Source organism: Echinococcus granulosus, assembly GCF_000524195.1.
Source record: "Echinococcus granulosus chromosome Unknown EG_S00125, whole genome shotgun sequence".
NCBI classification, from domain to species: Eukaryota; Metazoa; Platyhelminthes; class Cestoda; order Cyclophyllidea; family Taeniidae; genus Echinococcus; species Echinococcus granulosus.
The window spans coordinates 12,794-14,125 of record NW_020170505.1 but is presented as its reverse complement, the minus strand read 5'-3'; the positions used below and the strand labels follow the sequence as shown (position 1 = coordinate 14,125).

At 48.1% G+C, this 1,332-nt stretch overlaps 1 protein-coding gene across 1 annotated transcript; it reads right to left on the bottom strand. All coding sequences in view use genetic code 11, as the record gives it.

Moving 5' to 3' along the window:
- Positions 1-527: 527 nt before the first annotated feature.
- On the bottom strand, positions 528-1,195 carry EGR_08933 (hypothetical protein; the record flags this gene model as incomplete). Its single annotated transcript, XM_024498182.1, has 2 exons — positions 528-760; positions 1,150-1,195. The coding sequence occupies 2 exons, from the start codon at positions 1,193-1,195 to the stop codon at positions 528-530; spliced, it is 279 nt and encodes a 92-aa protein (XP_024347381.1).
- Positions 1,196-1,332: the final 137 nt, after the last annotated feature.

Genomic DNA, 1,332 nt, shown 5'->3' with positions numbered 1-1,332 from the left:
GTATAAGCGTTACCGTCACTGCAAAACAGCTAAGTTGCAGGCGTATGCTTCCTTCAGTAGTATCAGCGTCAGCATTATTAACATTCGTTTCGTTTTTCTCTCCTTCAGCGCGGCGACGATGGCAAAGTAGGTTCCCCCATCCACTCCGTAAGTTGCTTGTGCTCAAACACTCTCTCGCCTACTTCTACAATACCAATGTCGTCTTCTCATGACTTCTCGTTTTTGTCTCTTTCAGAGCCAAAACCCCAACCTAAAAGTAGAAAGAGCAGCAAGAAAGGACTTCGGCCGATTTTCTGCTGTTTCCGAGGTTAGGATTCAATCCCCGCTTTTGTCCTCCCCACCCCTCCACACCCTGCCCCTTCTTTTCCATCCCCACGCCCTGCAGCATGATTGTAAGATTAAGTAAAGCCTTTATGCTACATTACTCCCACCTCTTCGCTTTCCATGTGGGCAGAATGATACAGTGAGTGATTAGCAAGTAGGAATAGAAAACAATGGAGTAGTCAACTGACAGGCCAATCGACGACTCAACGAACCCAGCAGAGCTCAAAGTGCTGGCCTTCTAAAGAGCAGCCAAAGACGCTGCGAAGGTGGAGAGAGTCAAGGGTCGCTTCGACCGATTGTGCGCACGTGAGACAATGAGACAATGACGGCGACGACAACGACGACGACGACGACAACACTAGACCGCTTCTGCCGCGTACGATGACATTTGCGTTGAGGTGGAGAGAGGTAGTGAGAAAGTCCCTCTTGCCCAGATCTGAAATAAGGGTAAAGGCAAAGGTGAGTAAATAAGCAAAAAATATAAAGTAATTTTCGGGCGGTTTAATGGGTCGGAGGTAGACAGGTCAAGTAGATGAATGAAGGGGTTGGGCATAGATGATGATTGGGTGCTTGAACAACGAACAAATCCACAGGTGATGAATATGCAGTGTGGGTAAATAAATCAAAGACGGACGCATGACAGTTGGAAAATCGCCTACTAGAGAAACAATGCGTAAATCGGTAGATGAGCTTGAATGAAAGGGTTGAAGTAAATGGAGAACGCTGAAATTGAGTGGAAGAGGACGAATTGATGTTATGGAAGTGGATGAGTGAAAGAGAGATCAAAACTTGCAATTTAACATCAACTAATCACCAGTCCCCCACGCTTGCCCTCCTCTTCCAACATTGTCGTTGCGTTAAGAGACCTCATCGCATGAAATGAAACACAAACACATAGGAGAGGCCGCCGATTGGGAAGGGCGGAGGCGGGGGAGGGTTGGGATGGGGGCTTGAGCGACGCGTTGCGGCAACGGTCCCACAGCGTAACCGATGCACCTACTGCCTACT